The sequence below is a fragment of the Vitis vinifera genome, chromosome 10 (assembly GCF_030704535.1).
Source record: "Vitis vinifera cultivar Pinot Noir 40024 chromosome 10, ASM3070453v1".
Lineage (NCBI taxonomy): Eukaryota > Viridiplantae > Streptophyta > Magnoliopsida > Vitales > Vitaceae > Vitis > Vitis vinifera.
In genome coordinates, this window is record NC_081814.1 from 14,124,037 (window position 1) to 14,145,471 (window position 21,435).

Sequence of the window (21,435 nt, forward strand, 5' to 3'; positions counted from 1 at the left end):
GATCGATTGATAAATGAATGAAGTGAATGCATTTATTGATAAATGTGGAATATATTTATAACGTAAAATATTTCTCATTCTATGAAAAATATTACTCAAATGCAACCTCTTAGGCCTGATTCATATGAGAAGCTAGACAAAGTTAGTTCTTATTTAGCTTCTTTGTTTATCTTTCTCCATGCAACTTATGTTTTATTTGTTTGTTTTTATCTCTCAATGATGATCATTTATACTTACAACATTTAATTTTTTTCTTATTAAAAACATAGAATATTTTTTCCCCCTTTGTAATTAGGACTCTTGTATAGCTATGGACCTCATTGAGCTGGAAAGGAGAAAACAACTTACCCTAATTCTATATGTCATAGTGAACATACTTAATATATTTATTGCACTTTGTATTGTCATAAGGAAGTGTTATCAGAAGTGGACATAGATGGAAAGGCCTACAAATAGAGTATTTTTGCAAGTTGAAAATCTTAATTGATTTGTGGAAGTAATACAACATGTATGGAGCAATATAGGATGGATAAACATACTTTCACCATGTTATGTTCTATGCTTCATACTACTGGTAAATTAAAGTGTTCAAGATATGTTGTTGTAGAAGAAATGGTTTCATTATTCTTGCATATTTTTACACATCATTTAAATAATTGAATTATAAAATTTTGATTCTTAAGGTTTGGAGAAACTATTAACTAGTAGGCATTTCAATGTAATATTGAATGCGTTTATTCGCCTACAAGAAGTATTACTGAACAAATTGGAACCGGTCTTTGAGAACTCCGTAGACAAGAGATGGAAATGGTTTAAGGTATACAAAATATAAATTTAGTTAATGAAAATTTAGTTAATTCATAGGTTTCATTTTATTTTATTTTATTTTTAATTTTTAATTTTACTAATGTTAGATTTTGAAATTAATATTATGTTTTTTATTCATTCAAAAAAGGTCCCAGAGCATGTACCAAGCTACACCACAATCATAAAGACCTTTAGGTACTCATGGTAAGGTGATTTCAATTGATACTCAAAACCATTATCCACAATTCTATCTTAGGAGTCAATAATTACAAGATCTCTCTCACAATGTGGTATATTATTTAATCTAAATGAAAACCATAAAACATTTGGAGAAGTCAGTATATGTTAATTTGTTGCTTGGCTTAGAGTATTTTAAGATATCATTTGATTCTTTTACAACATGAGGTAAATATTGATATTACTTTAAGTTTATTAATTTAATGGAAAATAGTCATTATGTGATGACTATGTAAACTTATTTTTGTATTCAACTTTGATATCCATCACAGGTCTAAAATTGGATTATAGAATTAGAAAACAAGTTTAAGTATAACATTGTAGAAAACTCAATACAAGTTTAAGTATAACATTGTAGACAAAACATTCAATGAGATATGTTGTATTTAATTGAGAAAATGATTTGACTATAGGATTGTAATGAAAAATATTTATTTCCTAATAAAATTGCATATAATTTCTTTAATATAGTTCACAAAGTTTGTTAGGTTGTTAGGATTATAATAATGCAAAATTATTTAATACAAAGGAAATTTAGCATTGAAGTTTTTTTTTAATAACATATTCATTTTGTTCAACTCTTATTATATCCATGAAAATTTAATGATTAATGTTTTACTTTTGTTTTACATGTAATGATGTTGAATAACTTCATTCATATATTCCTATAATATAGTTAAGTTCTCAAACTTACCTTAAAATACAGTTTTTATGTTGTAGGTGTTGTAGATCTAATAAAGAAGAAAAGAGAAAGGAGGATTAATAAAGGAGCAAATATGGCTTTTGGGAGTTATGTTTTAAAATATTATGAACTAAATGAATGTTATATGTTGGAGTAAATTGTTATTGATAATTATGTTATTTTGAATCGTTATTATTCAATTATTAGAAATTTATTTTGAATTAAGCTCTACATATATTTAAATTTCTATTATTTTTTAGTTAAATATCTTTTGAATTAGTTTACATTGGAAATTAATGAGATTGACACTTTTAAATCATTCTTAGATCAAATGTGATGAACAGTGAATGTTGACAATAAGTATTATTAGTTGTGAGATAAATTATTATGATTCTCTATTCTTAGTCTATGATAACCAACTTAGGATGTTGGTATCAACAACAGTTTTTATTTGTTGCTAAATTACTCATTTAGTAATAGCTTTTTTCGACCATTTTAATCTGTTTTCAAAAGGTGTGTTGCTAAAAGTCTAGCAAGAATTATTTCCATTGGCATTAGTTTTAAGAAACTAACTATTCAACATATTTATACCGTTGTTATTATCAATTGGGAAAAATCAAGTTTCTTGTACATGTATAATTATTATTATTTTTAAAAATAGTAATAAATTCTATATACAAAAAATAAGTTTTTGATAGTTACTTTTAAAATTGTTTTCTAATGTTTTACATCTTTATATATGTTTTTAAATCTATTTTCTATATTTTAAAATGTTTTTTAAAAGCAATTTTTATCCATAGTACTTTATTTTTAATCATTCTCTATATTTTTATAATTATTTTTTAAATATTTTTATAATTAATTTTATGACAACATTAGAAAAACAAGTTAAAACAATTAAAATATATTATTAGAAAATATACTATTTTATATTTTTCAGAAGAGAAAGTTATTTTCTATTAAAAGGTTCCAAATATGTTTAATTTTATGTGAAAAGGTTCTTCTAAACCTACCCAAAACATCATGTAAAAAAAGTATAATTTTCCTTGCATCTTTAAAAATCACTTTTAAAATTTTAAATAGGAGGTACTAAAATTTTTTCATACCTTAATTTTCTTAAATATTTTTTAAAATTATGACATATAAAAGTTACTATTATTTTTTATTTTCAAAATAGAAAACAGGAAATGTATACATGCAAACACTAATTCAATTATTTTTTTCTTTTAAATTATGGCATTTTCTTTGGGTTATTTGATTAGAAGGGATGAAATCATTCCATTTATAAAACTATCCTTTCACTTTATATATATATATATATATATATATATATATAGAGCTCATTTTAAAGAAGAATGCTTTCACTTTTTTCTTATAAAAGTAACATTTTCTTTTAAAATATACATGTAAATAATTAAAATATTGAAAGGTATTTATGTAAAAAATAGGTTACTCTTCAAGTTAAAAAATGGGAGATGTAAGTTTTACAAATTTGAGATTTTTTCATCCCTTATAATCATTTAATCAATTTTCTTTTAGGATAGTATCGTGGGTTGTGTCAAAATTTAGGTATTTTACTACATTAGTCAACCCAAACTCAACATGAATAATAATTGTTTCAAAAACATAAACCCAAATAAGTACATAGTATTTAAATAGACAATACATCATGTAACTCATTTAACCCATTTAATAATCAAGTTTTCCCATTTAAGAACATAATTAGGTTAATAGTGGGATTATTAAATGTGACAATTCAGATCAAATTTGTGTTATATAGGTTGATAAAAAAATTACTTATTTATTAAATGGGTTATATAGGTCAACACGAATTTGACCAAAACCCATTTATACTCGACCCAAACTCATAAAAGGTATGTTAAATTTATGTTAGCAAATCATATTAAACTTTGTCACCCTGCTTTAAAAGGTAACTTTTACTGTTGTTTTCATCATGAACTTTCACTTCATTTATTGCTCAACAACTTTATCATGGCCCCCATTTTCTTTAATAAAGAAGATTCCCTTCAAATCTAATAATTGGATGCAGCCAGCTCCTGAGTTTTGAGGCACATAAGAGGCTACCTATGATATGATCCGGTAGTTTCAAAGCTTAAACACTGCATAAAATGGCTATGCAAGTAATACTAGATCATCCGGTCACCATCATCATCCTCTTGCTATTCTCATCGAAGGAAACAGCAGCGTCCATGGCAAAGCCTGGTTGCCAAGAGACATGTGGGAACGTTGGGATTGTTTATCCATTTGGTATTGGCAGAGGCTGCTACCATGACAAAAATTTTGAGGTCTCATGCGCCTACTCCTCCAACCCTCCACGCCCTTCTCTTGTGGTGCTTCAAGTTGAAGTTTTGAAGACGTCACCGGATAATGTGAGAATTTGTGATTGGACTGTGGCTGCTTGTTACTTTGATTACACATCACAAGCGGCATCGGCTTTTACGCCCATGGAGCCTTACAGTTATTCCCACGCAGAAAATAAGTTTATAGGCATTGGGTGTGACATAGGTGCTTATATCGGTGAATTAAATCGTACAAGCCGTAGCCTAACAAGATACGCGGGCGGGTGTGTGTCAGTTTGCCACATACCTGGAGGTCAAGCCTGGTCTAATCGTACTTCCTGCTCTGGAATTCGCTGCTGCCAGACTACTTTCTCAAACGATCTTTCAAACGTTGATCTATGGCTTACCAACATGAGCATGTGGTCCAAGGCCATGGCCGGGTCGAACTCCAATCCATGTAGCTTTGCCATCATTGCCGAGAAGAACTTCTCGGACTTTGATCGATTTGACACCACGTTGTCCGGTGAAAACAAAACCTACTTTTACCCTGCAATATTGAATTGGGCAATCGGAAACAAATCTTGCCAAGAAGCCCGAAAAAGAAGCCATTATGCATGTGGCAGCAACAGTCGTTGTGTTGATTCTGATCAAGGCAGTGGATATAAGTGTCGTTGCAGTCAAGGCTACCGCGGGAACCCTTACCTTCAAGATGGCTGCATAGGTACTATGTTCTTCATTATTCTTGGCTTGGTAGTTGGCTACATAGGAACATGAATTTATTGTTTGTGAAACCAGAAGACTAGAATTTTCCCTTCTACCACAATTGCCAAGAATTCTTCTATTAGTAGATAGTACTGCAATAAAATAATGGAAACATTTTCAAGGCCTCTACCATTTCCCCTCCATCAGAATGAGGGACACCAGTCTGTACCACTCCAACATGGCCTCCAGCACTCTGATAAAAGCCCCAATCCAACAATTTCCTAGTTTAAAATTATTAATAAGTTTGCTTTTCTGTTTTGGCATCTTAAAAGATATTAATGAGTGCATGGACCCAAACAACACTCTTTGCAAAAAAGGAGCTGTATGCATAAACACATATGGAGGCTACTATTGTGCCTGCCCACCTGGTTACCATAGCCATGATAGCCAACCTGAACATGGGTGTGTACGTGACAAAGTAAAACTAAAGGCAGCTATTCTCGTTACATCAGGTATAGACTCTCTCCCGTGTCCACCCTTTTCTTTCTCTTCAGTTTGTATTTACCTTTGTGGCTTATACATTCAGGAATAGGAATAGCTGTTGTTCTTCTGATCCTACTGGCTGTTGGCTTCTGGTTGCATCGACAACTTGAGGAAAGAAAGAAAAACAAACTCAAGCAGAAACTCTTCAAGAGGAATGGTGGTCTCCTATTGCAACAACAAATCACTTCAAGTGGTAAAGGAAGTGTTGAGAAAACAAAACTCTATACCATAGAAGAGTTGGAAAAGGCAACAGACAACTTCAATGCAAGTCGAGTTCTTGGCAGGGGAGGTCATGGGACAGTGTATAAAGGGATGCTATTGGATGGAAGCATAGTAGCCATTAAGAAGTCAATCATAGTTGACGAGAGGCAAGTAGTTACGTTTGTCAATGAAGTTTTCATTCTTTCACAGATTAACCATAGACACATAGTGAAGTTGTTAGGTTGCTGTCTAGAGAGCGAAGTTCCTTTACTGGTTTATGAATATGTCTCCAATAGCACTCTCTCTCACCATCTCCATGATAGGAACTGTGAATCAAAATTATCTTGGGAAAAGCGCTTGCGAATTGCAGATGAAATTGCAGGAGCCCTTGCTTATTTACATACATATGCTTCTCCGGCTATCCTTCATAGGGATATCAAGTCTAGTAATATACTGTTAGATGAGCACTTTAGGGCTGTGGTTTCTGACTTTGGACTTTCAAGGTCAATAACCCATGAAAAAACACACTTGACCACACTAGTGCAGGGCACATTTGGTTACTTGGATCCAGGGTATTTTCGATCAGGCCAATTCACGGATAAGAGTGATGTATATGCCTTCGGGGTAGTGCTTGCTGAACTTTTAACAGGCGAAAAAGTAATTTGTTCTAGTAGATCTGAAGCAAGTCTAGCAACTCACTTTAGATTGGCAATGAAACAGAATTACCTGTTCGAAATTCTAGACAAGGTAATCCTGGATGATGGTCAGAAAGAGGAGATTCTTGCTGTTGCTAGGCTTGCTAAGATATGCCTGAAGTTGGGAGGGAAGAAAAGGCCAACCATGAAAGAAATAGCAGCAGACCTCGACCAATTAAGGAGGACTACGGAGCAGCCATCACTTCAACGGACTTGCCAGGACAACTGCTCTGTAAGTGGAAGGTCATATTCTTATGCATCTACTAGTGCAGTTACAGAAGAGTATGTACTTGAAGACCAGGACTTTCCTAAACCATACGGCATGGCTACTTAAAGCTGCAGCTGGATATCAAAAGGTTTGTGAAACAAATTCATGTATGATTCTGCTGTCCACTTTATCTGATGGTTGGGAAGATTTTCAGCCTCTGACTTTGATTCTACATGTTCAAAGTTGTAGTCCTTAATATGTACATATAACACTTGTGCGTTTGATTTTATGGTTCAAACAATTGTAGGACATCATCAATTTCTGCAGCTGTTTTAATTTTTGGAGCAATAGCCAGTCAGGTAATGAACTTTTATTTGGATGATTAACCACTAAACACTATCCCGTACAACTCAAATAACCTGTGTAGAATTCATGCATAAATTGACGAGCCGATCAACCACATGGAATGGAAATTTGCCCATTTAATCCAACTAGAGACTGCTGTTGTAGAACTTATTAGTTTCTACCAAGCATTGCGTTAATTAGAAGAGAACACCAGGATTACCTCTAATAATAATAATTACAGACTGCTAACAAAAATATGGCAAGATCAAACATTGATAGGAAGGACTATGGCTAATTCTGATTAAATCTAAAATAAAGCTGACCCGATATCTGTTATGTTTCCTTTTTTACACATGTAACTAATATTCATCTTATTTGCTATGTTTTCTTTCAAAGTTTATACAAGCTTCGAATATTTGTTGGTAGCTGAAGTGACAAAAGTCATCCAATTAGCTAACTATTATGATTAATGGCGGTGTGAAACTGAAGCAATCATGCAGGAGCACGGTAGTATATTCACTGAAAAGAGTGCACAATTCATTTGTGATCAATCATCTTTGCAATGAATCCAATAGAGACCTCAATCTGTGGAAATTCACTGTGATTAAACTGTGAGAGATGGGCACATTAATTCATATCGATTTCAATTTCAATGCCACCATTTCCAAGTTCCAACTGAGAACAAGTCTATTACAACCTTTACAAGGCTTGATTGACAACTAGAATTCTCTCTCAGGAGAAGCTATAAAACGATCTCTCTCTAAAGATGCAACAATTTAGGTTCTTCTCTTCTCTCTAAGGTCCCCTTAAAATTATCTGTTTATCTAAAGAAAAATTGGCAATTAAGGTCTCATTGGACCTTAAGGACCTCAACCTGAAAGTCTCGAGCCAACCCCTTGTTGGTTTTAAGGGTATGGAAACAAATGACTAGTCCAAAAGACAAACAAAGAATAGAATTAAAAAGAAGAAAAACTTATCGATTGAGGCATGACAAACACTGTCCTTGAAATAGATCCACCCTCCTTGAAGACGAACTCGGTGCACTAGGGTACTAGTGGTCTATCTCCAGGATTCAATAGCCAGATCTCACCTTGGGTGCACTTTGCGAGATGTGTACAACTTGGGTTTTGAAAAAATTCCTCCACATAGATAAATGAAAATACTTTTTGAAAAACTCTCTCAAAAATTGGTATTTATGTATTGAAAGTGAGGGATGACCTGTTTTTATGGGCCATTAACATAGTCCCAATGAGATTGTACTTGTAATCGGAACTCAAAATGGAAGGAGATTCTACTTATAAAAGGAATGGGCTCCAATAGCACAATCCCAATAGGACTCTTCCAAAAAATATAAGACTAATATAATATAATAAAATAAAAATAATTCCCAATAGGACTTTTCCCAAAAAAAAAAAAAAAAAAAAGATTATTTACACTCTTCCTACACCCCTAAAGAATTAAAACTGGCAATTCAAGCAAAAAGCAGCAGGGCAGTTTGTTATGACCACAGAAGCTCCTTTTTGGTAAAGCTTTGGTCGAACAAGGCGTTTCAAAACGTTGGCCATTTGTTTTGAGACCACAAATGCAAAACATGTACGTCAACATGCCATGTGTGAATCATCTGCGCCTAGGGCCGTTTGAGTCATGGCCAAGCAACACTAGTTACAATCCACTTTTCCTAGGTGGAAAAAGAAGAATGGAGCAGTGCTTTTTGAGAACGAACAGCGATAACCAGTCAAAGATGACATTTTTGAGGTCTCATTTATGCTCTTTTGTTGGGATTTTCATAAGTTGTCAACTCCTTTTAACCATGATTTGTCCTTACATAGTCTCCCCACGTTTTTAGTTTGATTGGTTTTCTTTCTTGTAGTATTTTTACGGGTTTGGATAAGTTGTCAAATTCATGATTCGAGAAAGATGCAATAATTGGACAGTTGGGCACAGATACTTGAAATCTGGAAGGGAGACAAATGAGATCAAGCTTAGGCCTGTCAGAGCTTAAGTGCATATGAATAAATTCATAACTATGCCTAGACGTAGAGGGCTCAAATGATCAATTAAAGCCTAGAAACAATCATCGTTCAATATTAAGGGTGTGTTTGGCACACCGAAAATAACATCTTATTCCTTTTCTCCTTCATTCTTTTATTTGAATAACTTAAATAATAATGAGAATAAAATTAAAGTAATTCCAATAAAAATAAAATTCCATTTTCTATTCATTCTACCTAGACAGTATTTTAATTCTCTAGTGCAAGTTATTTTTAAAAATACTTTTCAAAAACTAAAAAAACTAAGGACTTTTTGAGATAAGTTGTTTTTAAAAATAATTTTTTATTTTGATTTTGTAAACAACACAAATTGTAAATTCAATTTATTTAATGTAAACTAAATTTAATTCACATCTTATTAAAAATAAAAACAATTTTTAATTACAAATAAATTAAAAATAAATAGTTTTTAATAAAATATGAATATTAATAATACAATAAAATTAAAAATTATATATATATATATTTTTATAAATATTATAAAATATAGATATTAACATTAATTGATTTATTTGGTTAAAAATAAATAATAATAATTCAAAATTAATGATTTCTAATATTACTTATATGATTTTATAAATATGATCAAAATATGAATATTAATATCTTATAAAAGCATAATTAATTTATTTTGTTAAAAGTAAAAATTAATTATTCAAAATGAATAATTGCTAATACTATTATATTTTAAATGAATATAAAAGCAAATAAAATTTACTTGTTAAGGTATAAATGAGCCAAAAATTTCATTATATAGCATACATTTATTACTAAATTACAAATATGACATTATGAATGATTTTATTTCATCTATAATTAATTAATCAATGTTTTGAATTTCAGATTATTCTTAAAAATTACAAGATTTATTAGAGAATTTAAAGCATTATTTATGTCTATTATTTTGTATAGTTATTCTATATATGTTTTTTTGAGTTTTATATTATTTTTAAAATTATTAAACTTATTAATAAATTTAATACAAAGGCTCACTTGATTTGAAATTCATTTCCTCTAATGAAAAAAAAAATCAGAAGAATAGTTTTCTATTTTACTTTGTTTTTAAAAGTTGTTTCTAAAAAACAACAACAAAATAGTGGTATAAATTTTTAAAACAATTTTGTTTTTAAATTACAAGCCCAAATAGGTTTTTATTATTTAGAAAAAAAAAAACTCTCATGGATTTTTTAAATGAAAATAAAAAGTATTTCAAACTATGTATAATGTGAGATTTTGTTTTAAAGAAAAATAAAAATTTTAAATTATTTTAAACTATATGTATGGATATTATTGACAAATTATTTCTATTTTTTTTCTTTTTAAATTTTCATTCCTATTTTAGCTTAACATTGAAATGAAAAAAAAATTATCATTCCAACCTCATATTTCTATTTGCATCCAAATATAAGTATTGAAATTACCAAATTCATTTCTATTCAAGAGAGGAATAAGAATGGAAACAAAATATTCATTTCTATTTCTTATTCTGACAAACCAAACACGCCGTAAAAGTAATGCGAAGCACTAACTAGAAATAGGACAATTAATCTTTCTTCTCAAAAGAATTGGTTGATATTGTTGGAGTAATATGGTTGAAAGAGAAACACAAACAATTCCTAAAAAAGATAAAAATTGGAAAAAATTAAAACTTTATTGTCTTCCACTATTTTACTTTATTCCAATATTATATAATATAATCCCTTATTTGTAGATTTTTACACTTAACTAAATAAAAACTCCTAATAATAAAATATAAAAACCTCTTAGGACTTGATTACTAAAAAATAGAAACTAAAATAATCACTTAAAATAAAATATTATCCTTAACTTTTAAAATTAAACCAAATCTAATCCCAATATTTATAAACTTTTGAAATTAAGTTTGACTTTCCAACATGCCCCCTTAAACTTGATTTGTAACTCCAAGAAGTATCCTTAACCTTCTAAAGTCTTCAAGCTTGAGAAGCTTGGTAAAAATATTTGCAATTTGATTTTGGCATTTTGCAAATTTTAATTGTTTAATTGTTTAATTGCACTCCCTTCTTCGTAATATAATCTCTAATAAAATGATATTTTGTATCGATATGCTTGTTTTGAACATGGAAAACTAGAATTTTTAGTTAACCAATTGCTAATTTCTTGTCACAAATTAAGCCACTTTAATAAATTTTTGAGCCAAATTGCATGACATAAAAAATGATGTTGCTAAAACAAATTCCACTTCACAAGTTGAGAAGTCACAATAGGTTGCTTCTTTGAGGTCCAAGTGAGGGTAGTATCTCCCATAAAAAAACATAAAGCTAGTGGTGCTCTTTCAATCATCTATGTCTCCACCCTAATTACTACCATTACGTCCAACAAGATTAAAATCATTAGAAGGTAAATAATACAAACCATAATCAAGTAGTGTGTCTTTGATATAACAAAGAATGGTTTGGCAGTTTTCATGTGAGTCATTCTTAGTGCTTCCATAAAACAATTACTAATAAGTTCAACTCCAAAAAGAATGTCTAGCTTTGTACAAGTCCAATAACGTAGACTTCTAACCAAACTTTTGTATTATATTGGATCCGTATTTTCTCCTATTACATTGACCATGTCCACAGACATTTACTATGATGTTTACGACCACGTCCATGATCATTTGACCTCTTTCATTAAATTTTTCTTCATTCAGTTTTAATGTAAGTTTCGCTTGAATAACTTGTTCTATGTTTTCTTGGTTCTTCCTTTTTTATTTCTTTTTGTGGGCTTGTAATGATCCTATAAATTGATTAATGGTCATAAAATCTAAATCTTTAGATTCTTCAACGGTCACAACAATATAATCAAACTTCAACTCTAAAGATTGAAGTATTTTTTCAATCATACGAGAATCATTTAGATTCTCACCATTACTTTTTAATAAATTCACATAGTCAATATTCTAAAAAAATAATAAAAAATTGATTCCCGTAGTTCTTTTATATTCAAAGATCCAAATTCTCCTTTCTAAGAGTTTAAATATCAACTATCTGTACTTTATCAACTCCGTTGTGTTGATTTTGTAATCTCCCAGACTTCATTGGAGGTGGTTACACTTGAACTCTTCTAAAAAGTACCTTCATCCATTGCTTAATAGATTATGGTGAGAGCTTTCTTGTCTTTCTTCCTCACATCATTCAAAAAATCTCTTTCACTTGGGGATAGATTGGTTTCATCTTATGGCTATTTGCAACCTTTCTCTACAAGCTCTCATGCATCTTGTGAACTAAGTAAAGCCTTCATCTCGATACTCCAATTGTCATAATTATCTTTCTTGGGGGACTTGAAATGGATACATCCCATTTGCTACTTTTTTTTTTGTATGACTCTAATATGAACTTGTTGAAGTAATAGGGTTAAAAGGGAAACACAAACAATTACTAACAAAGGTAAAAATTGGGGAGAATTAAAATTTTGTTGTCTTCCACCACTCTCTCTTATTCAAATATCACACAAGCCCTTATTTATATATAGATTCTCACACTTAACTAAATAGAAACTTCTAATAATAAAATATAGAAACCTTCTAAGACTTGACTACTAAAAAATGGAAGCTAAAATAACCACTTAAAATAAAATATTCTTTTTGACTTTTTGGAAACCAAATCTAATGCCAATATTTAGAATGTTTCCAAATTAAGTTTAATTTTCCAAAAATATAACATTATCTCAATGTGAGGTTACCGGAAAAAGGAGGTTTGTAGTAGGATATTTATTTGTCTTTAAGAGATCATTAGTGCAAAAGACCAAAATGACTAAGCATTAAATTAAGACACCTACACATCATTAGGCCCAATTGAGACAAAAAAATAAAAAAAAAGTTTGTGTCCTTCCTTGTTATATTTGTGTTAATCAACTTAAGGTAATCACTTGACATAATGATCAAAGGTGATTAATCATATTTAAAGGATCATTAGTGCAAAAAGACCAAAATGACTAAGCATTTTATTAGGACCTTCTATGTCATTAGGCCCAATTGAGAAGAAAATGTAAAAAATGTTTATGCATCCTTTCCTACTATGTTTATGTGCCAATCAACTTAAGGTAATCACCTGGACGAGGGAAACAATATGATTTTAATTTAATACTAATTTGAATTTTAAATATAGAAAACAAACTAATAATATCCCAAACTTACTAACTTATCAACTAATATACATGTGATAAGTATAAGTTTGTTGTGTGAGAGGCTGAATTGGGTGATGATCACTTTTTTTTTTTACAAATTTAATAATTATGAATGCTAGCAAAAACAATAAATAAACAATTGCTTATATATATATATATATATATATATATATATATATATATATATATATTTTTTTTTTTTAAAAAGAAAAGAAATTGCAAACTTGAATTTCCATAGTGGTTAGACACAACCTAACCTACATTCATTCTTCTCAAGCTTCAACCATGTTGAGGGTTGCACTTGCACTAACCAATCTTCAAAACTAAGCCTTCAAGCTTTCCACCTCACCATAATTGTCCCATCATGGATACAATGCACAAATGATTAGTTGTTAAAATTAAGGTTACATCTTGAAAGGGGAATCCACAATTGGTTTTGATTATATTTTCTTATCTTTCATTGTTAGATCAAAGCCATGTAGAATCCGTAAAACCCAAATCTAGCTACTATGTAGTATATAAAAAGAAAGTTGAAATACAACAAATTTAACATTATTAGGAACAAACCAGAATTATCTAATGATTCACTACTTCAAAATGAATGTCGAAAATGTTTTTTGACCAATTAAATTGAAATTTAAACCCACAATTCATCAAGTTCCAATGACAAGACCACCAAATCTAGGTAATCTATTTATTAGGAAAAATAATATTAAGAAAAGTAAACAACGAGAAAAAACTTTATTCTAGATTCTTGCATGCTAACAAACAATAAAGAAGAACCGAAGTGTAAGGCACTCAAAGCTTTGCAAGCGATGTAGTCTGAATTGGCTTCACCACCCCCATTATCCATCATATCATTGCCCTTCCCATCCAATTCAATAGCATTAGGTAGGAGTGGACCACAAATGAGCAGTTGAAGAACCCATGTGGCTGCATCCACAATCATAAAAAAACATTGAATCAAAACACATCATTTCAAGCATAGAAAAAATTCTAGTAGACAAACTAAACCTTTGGAATCATTCTATTATAAGAAATGACACCAAACATGAACATAATGAAGTCATAATATGAGAAACAAATTATGAAATATCTATCTTGAATTCCATGATCTACCAAAGTCATCGATATTAAGATTGGACTATGTACTTGTAATCAAAATTCCGTTGTTGAATGACTTTAAGCATAAAACTCCATTCAACAACTTAAAATCTACATACTCACAAAAATAAATTGGATGATGTTGACTTTATACAAATTTAATAATTATGAATACGAGTGAAAATTATGTGTAGTAATATGAGAAAAAACAATAAATAAATAATTGCTTATAAAGTACATAGAGAAGACAAGTGAAATTGCAAATTCAAATTTTTATAGTTGTTTAGTGCAATTTGGCTCACATTCAATCTCCTTAAGCTTCAACTGTTTGAGGATTCTACTAACAAGGCTTCAAACTTAAGCGTTCAAGCTTTATGCTTGGATTATGGTTCCAAGTGATCCTTACAATAATAAGATTTCTAATTTCAAAGTCTTTAAACTATCTCCCTTGTATTATGGTTCCATGAAACCCTCTAAAAAGATACTTCACTCTTAACCTCCCTAAGCAATTTTAGGCTTGGCAATCCTCACAGGATTACAATTGATATAAAATTAATCCCATAAAATCCTAGTACAAGTTTAAGCCCAAATGCATACGAGATAAAATTAGGATCGAGGTATGCTAAGATGAAATGTAAGTTTTGAATCAAGGTACACTCAAGCACACTTCCTTAAGGCCCAAATAATATTAACGATTAATTTGTAATTATTCCCCATGAAATACAAGAAGTTTAGAGCCTTTAAATAGGAGTTGGAGACTTAAAGTAGTCATTAGGTATAGTTTGGGGTCAACCAATCAACTTTCTAGTTTAACTAGCTACAAGACATTGGGCTTACCATTGCCTAATCAGTTCAAACAATCCTTAATCAATTCTCAACTAGTCCTTGATTGATTGAGGCTCTGCCTTAATTGGTTGAAACACCAATTTGTCAACTTGAGCCATTTTGGCTCCCCTTAACCTTAACTAATTGACTAGTTCTCCTGAAGTTTGAGAAATATGTAGTTTTAAGGCCAAAACCCTTAGGGAAAATCTAATTATTAACTCCTTAGCCATTGAAAAACCTATGCTTTTGATCAAATTAAGCTTAGATTTTTCTTCAAAACAAAATTTCATCTAATTTTGAAAATAAAAAATCAATTTAGGCACTTAGATGATTTTTAGAGCTTAAATAAAATAAATAAATAAATTGTAATACCATGTATTATGATCTTAGTGCACCAATAAACTTACAAAGAGATCTTAAGAAAAGTATGATCTTGAGAATATTTTTGAAATATTCTTCATGTTCTTGATTTCCTTTTGACTTGACATGCAATCATCAAAATTGAAATCAACCAAACTTGGTATAACATTCTCTTAGTAAAATAAACAAGTATTTTAAGCATAGCCATTAATCATCTTGCATTATTAAGAAGCAGTTGCATCAGTTCATAGTTCTTATTCAAGAAATTAGAGAATCTATTACCATGTGAAATTGAAATGAGCCACATGTTTTCCCTAAAGCTCCATAATATAATAATATAATACTAAACAAGTGGCAAGTATATATTGTGACCAAGTACACTAATATGTTATATAAAAAAATGATAGATGTTGTAAGTAATTATTTATATACACTATATATTAAGTTGGGACAATGGTCCTTAAGTAAGAGCCCCTAAAAGAGGAAAAAGAAAGTACCTTATGATGAAACCCAAAACATAACTTGAAAAGATCTTAATTAGAATTAAGTTAGGGCATAAATGTATGTCCTTGGTTGAGAGCCCCAAAATACATTGATTCATGCTTAATTATGGGAATAGAAATGTCTTATGACTGTACAAAATGTGGAATATGTGTAGGGTATCCAAATGAGATGAAAAATTAGCATCCTAAATGGATGAGTGATGCTAGTATGATATGTATTGTTGTTACTTATAGTATTTCAATTTGAAGTGACACATTCTTACAACTATTTTATGTAATAAGATATTATGCTTTAATGTTGGTTGGTGAATATAATGTTCATGCTATTATACTTATATTTTGGAATAAGGTATTATCCTACTAAATAGGTTAGTCCATTCCTTAATCTATTTTTTGAATGTAGTTCAAGGTGTTTAGTATGTTGAAACATTGATGTATGACTTAAAATTATAACAACCCTAATTTCTCATAATAATATGTTTGAAGTTTTCCTTCTTAATCACATTTTTTCTTGTTTTTGACCAAGGGGCCATGTGCATTACTTTCTTTCTAGTCATTACTAAGGTGTCAAAAGCATACAACCAAACATGAGTTGTCAAAAAACACACAAGCAAGCATGAGGTGTCGAAAAGCATGCAACAAACATGAGGTGTCGAAAAGAATGTAATCAAGCATGAGGTGTTAAAAGCATACAACCAAGAATGAGATGTTGAAAAGCATAATGTTATACGCTTATTGTGAGTGATTTTATAATGCATAATTTTACTTGGTTTTAGAATTTTATATTTCATGCTTATAATGATATAAGTATACATTACTTTCCAAATATCATGAGATATGCTTCAAAAATAGGTTTGTCAGATGTTATCTTTATAATGAATATGTGCTCCATGTATCTTTGATGTGTGTGTGTGTGTATAGTTAAAGATGGTTGTAGACCCTCAATTTTGTCCCTTTAGCACATGCCTTTAAGTTCATTTCCAATGCTCTACAGTAGTTCCTTGGTGACCCATAGCTACTCATACTACTTACTTTTTCTGAGCCACCTCGGAGACTTTGGTTGAGGGATTACCTAACCCTTTATTATGATCCTTGGCAGTCTTGATTTAGACTTAGGCTCACTTAGACTTAGGCACTCTAGGCCCATTTAGATACACCTAGCCCATTAGGTCCACCTTGACCCACTTAAATTCACCTAGGCTCATTTAGGCACATCTAGACCTACTTTGGTTCGCTAGGTCTACTTAGGCATCCTGACCCACCTATGTTACCTTTTAGGTAATTCCTACATGACTTGCATAATTTGCATGATTTGCATTTTTAACGCTTGCATGTACTTGATTTCTTATTTCTATTTATTCATCTATTTATTTTATTTATTTATTTACTTACTTATTTATTATTATTTGGTTAGTTATTTGCTTTTATTTTATTCATTTTATAGAATATTGCATGAGATTGATGATTAATTCCGTAAACCGATGTCTTAATTATTTTGGTATACCTATGATAGACATAATGTTTTTAATTTCATAATTTTAAATTAGTTTTAATGTTCAATTTCATGACCTTTACTAATTTTAATTCTTATTTTATTTTGGCATGAGATTCGAATGCACACATTGGAGAAGATCCTTGATGTACATGGCTTCATATATGTGGGGATATTCTATGCAACATGGAAAAGAGATTTATATCCTTAAAGAAAGGAAAGTAGATCACGGCTGAATGGAGGATGGAAAGGAGATTTAAAGTGTTAAAGAAAAGAAAGCAGATCACTGCTGAATGAAGGATGGAAAGAAGATTTTTTTTATTTTTCTAAAAAACGGGCAGCCATCTATTTGGAAGGAAGATCACCAAAATTTTAGAGAAAGGAAAGTGACAACTGCATTATTTTATAAAGTTACTTCCACTATGCATATAAGGAAGACACGACCACCAGGAAGAGGAAGAAGTTTCTGCCCATAGAAGAATATATGGAAACTTCCATACAAAAAGGAATTTTTGGAGAGACACAATCTCCATGAACGGACAGATACATGGGAGAAAGGTGAGATTTTATGATTTTCTAATTAGAGGCATGAATAGCAAGGAGATTCGATACTGAGATCAGGCACTAAAAGGAAGGCATGCATTGCATAAAAGGAAGGAAGGCATGCATTGCATAAAAGGAGAAAAAGGAAGGTGCAGCCGCACCATTCTGGTGAGGGGAGAGAGGTACCATTTCTTTGGAGAGGGAAGGTCCACACAGGTAGGTTTTTGGTGAGGCTTTTTGAGGATTTTTGGGGGGAGATTCAACAATTTTGGTGAAGGAATTCTTGAGGCGATTTTTTTTATATTGATTAAGAGGTGGTTGTGCGGACTGCATGAGGAAGGTTGACGCCTCATAGCCACCTTCTTTCCTCCATTGATGGTAGCCCACAAGGCCACCTTAAGTGGGTGATACATTAAAGCTGCAATGCACGCATGAACCCGCACAAGCACAAATGGAGCCTCCACGGGCAGCACTTCCAGAACCAATTCCACGCTGCGACTCGTAGCCACATACCCCCAAGCATCACAGCAGCCACACACCATTCGGGTCGCTTGGTAGCGAGCATAACCGGCTAGAGAAAGGGTGCCAACTGAGTGCTGCGGATGAGAATAAGCATAAACGGCTGCAACCCAACAGAGACTCCACCAGAATATTCGCGCTAGCGCAGAAAAAAGCAACTTGAAGAGTTGCAATATTAGGTCAATCATCTCTTTAATTTGCGTATTGTGTGTCATCAGTTGTGAGTCATTAGCCTGCGCCACCAGTAGGAGCAGGACAACACCTTGGTTTGCGTATTGAAGGTGCGGTTCATGATTAGTTCTTTGTTACAAATTGATTATTTCATGTATATTTTAGTTAATGACTTGCTTTGGAATTCTATGATTTCAAATTTTGGCATCCATCTAGTTGTATAAGGACATGGCATACTTGAGAATTCTTGATTGATTAATTTGTTGGTTTCAGGTTTTGATTTTTATTGAGAACTTTAACTAAATATATTAATTATTATCGACTCAATTCTAAGTTTCTGTTTTCAATTGATTGAGTTTAAATTTAAGAATTATTTAATTGTATGGATTACCATTGTAGGGATTCCAAGTTTTGATTTTTTTTTTAGGTTACATTTTTAGGATTATAGGTAATTATCCTTATTGGACCATTTGATTAAATCCATGTTTTAAATTTTTTAACTTCAGTCTTGATTGATCCGTAAATTTGAGTTGTTTTTAAAATTGTTAATTTTTATCGATCCATGTTGATTTTTATTTTTCTAGAATCCTTAGTAGTTAATTTTAAAATTCCATGTTATTGATTTTTGATGATCTATGCTATTATATGTTGTTCTTTAAATTATTAGATGTTGTTTAGGTGATCCCGATGACGTTTACTATTTCTTTGAAACTAAGTTGATAATTTGTGATAATCTCATATTATTAGTTTCATTTTAAAACTCATTTATAAGCGCTTGATTAATTTATCCTAAGTTTAGACGCATTAGAAATTCCAACAATTAGTTCTTGATTATCTATGCTAGTTTAAGATTTTCTTGAAGTCTTTATTTTTTTTTATTATTATTACTCTTGGTGATCATTTTAAAGATAATTTTTTTTTTTAAAAAAATTTAAGGTATTAGCATGTAATTTTTGGTGTCAAATTGAAAGTTGGATTTGTTAAATGTTAGTTTACTTGATCTAAATATCTTTGGTCAGTTGCTATAATAATCTTATCTTTACTTTGATTTTCGGAGGCTATTAGAAAATAATGAAGATTGGCCTCCACTCACACCATTTCTGTTTGCTTGGTTGCCAAAAATTTTATTTCATGATTTTGTTTCCGTTTGTTTTGCTTGGTATTCTGTTTCTCATATGTTTCATGGTTCTCAAATTAATTTCTCTTATTTTAATATATAACACTTTTTTTCAAAAGATCCCTTTAAAACCCATTTCAAAAACTCATTTAGAGTCCTTAGAATTGAAATATCATTTTCTTAAAATAATATGCAATCATTTTTTTGATCAGTTTGCATCCTTCTCAATTTTCAATGAAAATTTTGGTTTTGAACAAAACAGGAATCAAAGCTTGTGGTCCCAAACAAATGGGATAATTCTAGGCTAGATTTATGTATATCAATTGGGGAATTGATGAAACCCCTACATAAGGAAAATTTTCAAAACTCATCTTTGTTGCCCCCTTTGCTATTTGATGAACTCATGTCTATTTATTTTTTTAGGAATTATATACAAGACGTATGTGATAATTGATGAATTAGTTTACTCTGATAATTTTTGCTATGCTAATTAGATAACAAGCATGCTAGGATTTATCTTATTATTTATTATCTAACCCCTCATGTCTTGTGGAAGCACATTACGAGTTACCCATGCTATTCATGTATGCTTCTTACCTTCGTATCTTAATTCCATAAATTATGTATTGCTATATATATGATTGTTATATATTGCTTCGTATGCGATTCTCAACTTGTTCAACATATCTTTTTGATTGTTTGTTTAGCTTGCCATGTTTGATTAAGAGACTAGGATAAAATACATGTTGTGTGTTTTATTTTCCAAACTAATCATTGATGTCTTTTGATGGCGCTTAAGAAGCAGTCCAGGTATGCACCCTAACTCTCCTTTATTGTAATTTGATTATGTTTGGCATGTTATTTTTGAAATCACCTTAATCTATCTAGATATCCTCAATTAATCAATTAATTGCCACATTTCCCCCAATTTAGTCAGTAGAGACCTCTTTAGGGCTTAGAGGGGTGCTACTTCCTGGAGGTACCTTCCCAATAAGTAACCTGATTCCCGGACCTAGACTCGGGTTTTTCAAAGACACGCTTTTCCAAAAATTATGGAGTCATTTTTTTAGGGTTTTATTTCTTGTTTTATTTTCCCTTTAAAATAAAAATAAAATAAGTGGCGACTCCGACTTTTCTTTCTAAAAATTAATTTTTCACAAATAAAAAAGCGAGTCTCGCCGATCGAGTGGGGGCGCACGTGAAAAATGTGGGTCCACAATGGTTTGGTGATAAAGAAGGGATGGGTATGATTTAGGAAAGCTTTATTTAAGGAGACCGAGTTTTAAGCAAGGCTATTATGACCCCTCCAATCTTTTTTGGGAGCTTACCTAGTACGTAATATTCACTGAAAATCACTATTACTATCACTAGTATTACTGTTGCAATTTGCATTATTTCTATTATTGTGATTGTTACGTATCTTAGACCATTATTGAAAAACCGAAAGTTCTATAGGATAACACTTAGAAGGGGAATGGGGAGGGAGGGGGGAGAGAGAGAGAGAGAGAGAGAGAGAGAGAGAGAGAGAGAGAGGTGAATGACCATATTTAAAAATTTTAAATAAATATTTATATATTATAATTAACTTTTCCCTATGAGTAGTTAGGGATTATCAATTCTTTCAATTATAGACAATGCAAACAATATAATAAAGATATACAAAGAGGCATAAGGAATTTTATGTGGAAAACCGCCATACTAACTGTGGAGATAAAAAACCACAAGGTTTAAAACCACTATATGAGATCAAGTTACACATTTGTACTTGGTCGCTTTACCCTAAGACTTACTCTCTAATACCTACAATTTGATCTACATTCGTAATGCAACAACCTCTGATTGCTCTAATGAATACACTTCAATCTCACTAAAGGGATG

The 21,435-nt window shown here is 31.0% G+C and overlaps 2 protein-coding genes across 2 annotated transcripts; both read left to right on the top strand.

Annotated features, from left to right (window-relative positions):
- Window positions 1–3,858: 3,858 nt before the first annotated feature.
- Window positions 3,859–5,208, top strand: LOC100249163 (wall-associated receptor kinase 5). The gene has a single exon (XM_059740396.1). It carries the CDS (start codon window positions 3,862–3,864, stop codon window positions 4,798–4,800), a length of 939 nt encoding a protein of 312 aa, XP_059596379.1. The 5' UTR covers window positions 3,859–3,861; the 3' UTR covers window positions 4,801–5,208.
- Window positions 5,067–6,501, top strand: LOC132252628 (putative wall-associated receptor kinase-like 11). Its single transcript, XM_059740442.1, has 2 exons — window positions 5,067–5,110; window positions 5,208–6,501. The coding sequence occupies exons 1-2, from the start codon at window positions 5,067–5,069 to the stop codon at window positions 6,499–6,501; spliced, it is 1,338 nt and encodes a 445-aa protein (XP_059596425.1).
- The last annotated feature ends 14,934 nt before the right edge of the window (window positions 6,502–21,435 follow it).

What these genes read in the sequence shown, in the direction of transcription:
- LOC100249163 (XM_059740396.1), top strand. Translation starts at nt 3,862, where the DNA reads ATGCAAGTAATACTAGATCATCCGGTCACCATCATCATCCTCTTGCTA.
- LOC132252628 (XM_059740442.1), top strand. Translation starts at nt 5,067, where the DNA reads ATGAGTGCATGGACCCAAACAACACTCTTTGCAAAAAAGGAGCT. An exon ending in CTCTTTGCAAAAAAGGAGCT is followed by an intron (nt 5,111 to 5,207) that starts GTATGCATAAAC and finishes TACGTGACAAAG; the next exon opens with TAAAACTAAAGGCAGCTATT.